Here is a 1215-nt window from a genome sequence, read left to right on the forward strand (position 1 = left end):
AGCCGGGTTGTTGTTTGTTTGTTTTAGCTTTTTTGTTTTTTGGCTGCTGCCCGGGTATCGTTGTGCCGGGTCTTCTAGAGATGCTTTAAAACAAATGCTAAATAACAATGAAAAATACTTCTCATTCATTTCAAAAAATATTTATACAAGAGATGTTATCATAAAGTGGTTGCTTGCCATAGGCTACAAGTTTATGGCTGCTTTGGTTGCTTTGTAAATTATTACCGGTAGAACTTTTGAAGCCTGAGACTATGCCAGGTGTTGGAAACCTCAAATTCATCCATATTCATTACCTTGTCAGTCCCTGGTCTTAAGACTTCTTTCACCTTGTATGGCCCCTCCCACTTAGGCATCGACTTTCCAGTGTTGGTAGGATCTGAGGCCTCTGTGTCTCGAAGTACCAGGTCTCCAACTTGAAAGTTTTTGACCCTGGACCTTTTGCTGAAGTGCTCCTTCATCTTCTCGTTGTATTTTTTCATCCCTGCTATAGCTTGGTCCCGGACTTCATCAATGAGTTCCATGTTTGTCTTGAGCCCCTCCTCATTAGCTATTTCATCAAATTTTATTGCTCGATGAGAAGAGGATCCCACTTCTATTGGCAGCATTGCTTCTGTTCCGTAAGCTAGATTGAAAGGGGTTTATCATGTGCTTGTCAGGGGACTGGTCCTGTAGGCCCATATTACGTTAGTCAACTATTCTGGTCATTTGCTCTTGCTTTCTCGAAGTCTCTTCTCGATGCCTCAGAAGAGGATTCTGTTTGTGACTTATACTTGTCCATTCCCCCGAGGGTATGCTACCAATGATTTTTGTGTTTAATTCTCCGCTCTTGGAGATATGATTCAAATTCTGACCCGACGAACTATGGTCCATTATCTGATACCAGGACCCTCGGGATCCCGAACCTCATCAAAATATTATCCATGAATTTTATGTAGTCTTGTTGGTTGATGGTCCTCATTTCCTTCATTTTTACCATTTGGTCATGTAGTCGATTGAAACTAAAGGATATCTCAAGTCTCCTCTATCCTGGAAAAAGGTCCCATTATATATGTCCTCCGTGAATGGGATTGAAGATAGGACTGAAGAGAGTGGGACTGGGCTGAGCCGGGAAACATACTGAAGAGTTGACACTGTTTGCATTTTTTCATGAACTCAACAACGTCTTGGTGAATGGTGGGCCAGTAATAACCTTGCCTCATGATTTTGTGAGCGGGG

At 42.2% G+C, this 1215-nt stretch overlaps 1 protein-coding gene across 1 annotated transcript; it reads right to left on the reverse strand.

Moving 5' to 3' along the window:
* Window positions 1-221: 221 nt before the first annotated feature.
* LOC141680403 (uncharacterized) lies at window positions 222-605 on the reverse strand. The gene has a single exon (XM_074486638.1). The coding sequence runs from the start codon at window positions 603-605 to the stop codon at window positions 222-224; it is 384 nt and encodes a 127-aa protein (XP_074342739.1).
* Between the last annotated feature and the right edge of the window lie 610 nt (window positions 606-1215).

Source organism: Apium graveolens, chromosome 8, assembly GCF_009905375.1.
Source record: "Apium graveolens cultivar Ventura chromosome 8, ASM990537v1, whole genome shotgun sequence".
Classification (NCBI taxonomy): domain Eukaryota; kingdom Viridiplantae; phylum Streptophyta; class Magnoliopsida; order Apiales; family Apiaceae; genus Apium; species Apium graveolens.

Excerpts from the sequence above, each read along its gene's own strand:
- LOC141680403 (XM_074486638.1), bottom strand. The coding sequence starts at position 605 with ATGCTGCCAATAGAAGTGGGATCCTCTTCTCATCGAGCAATAAAATTT.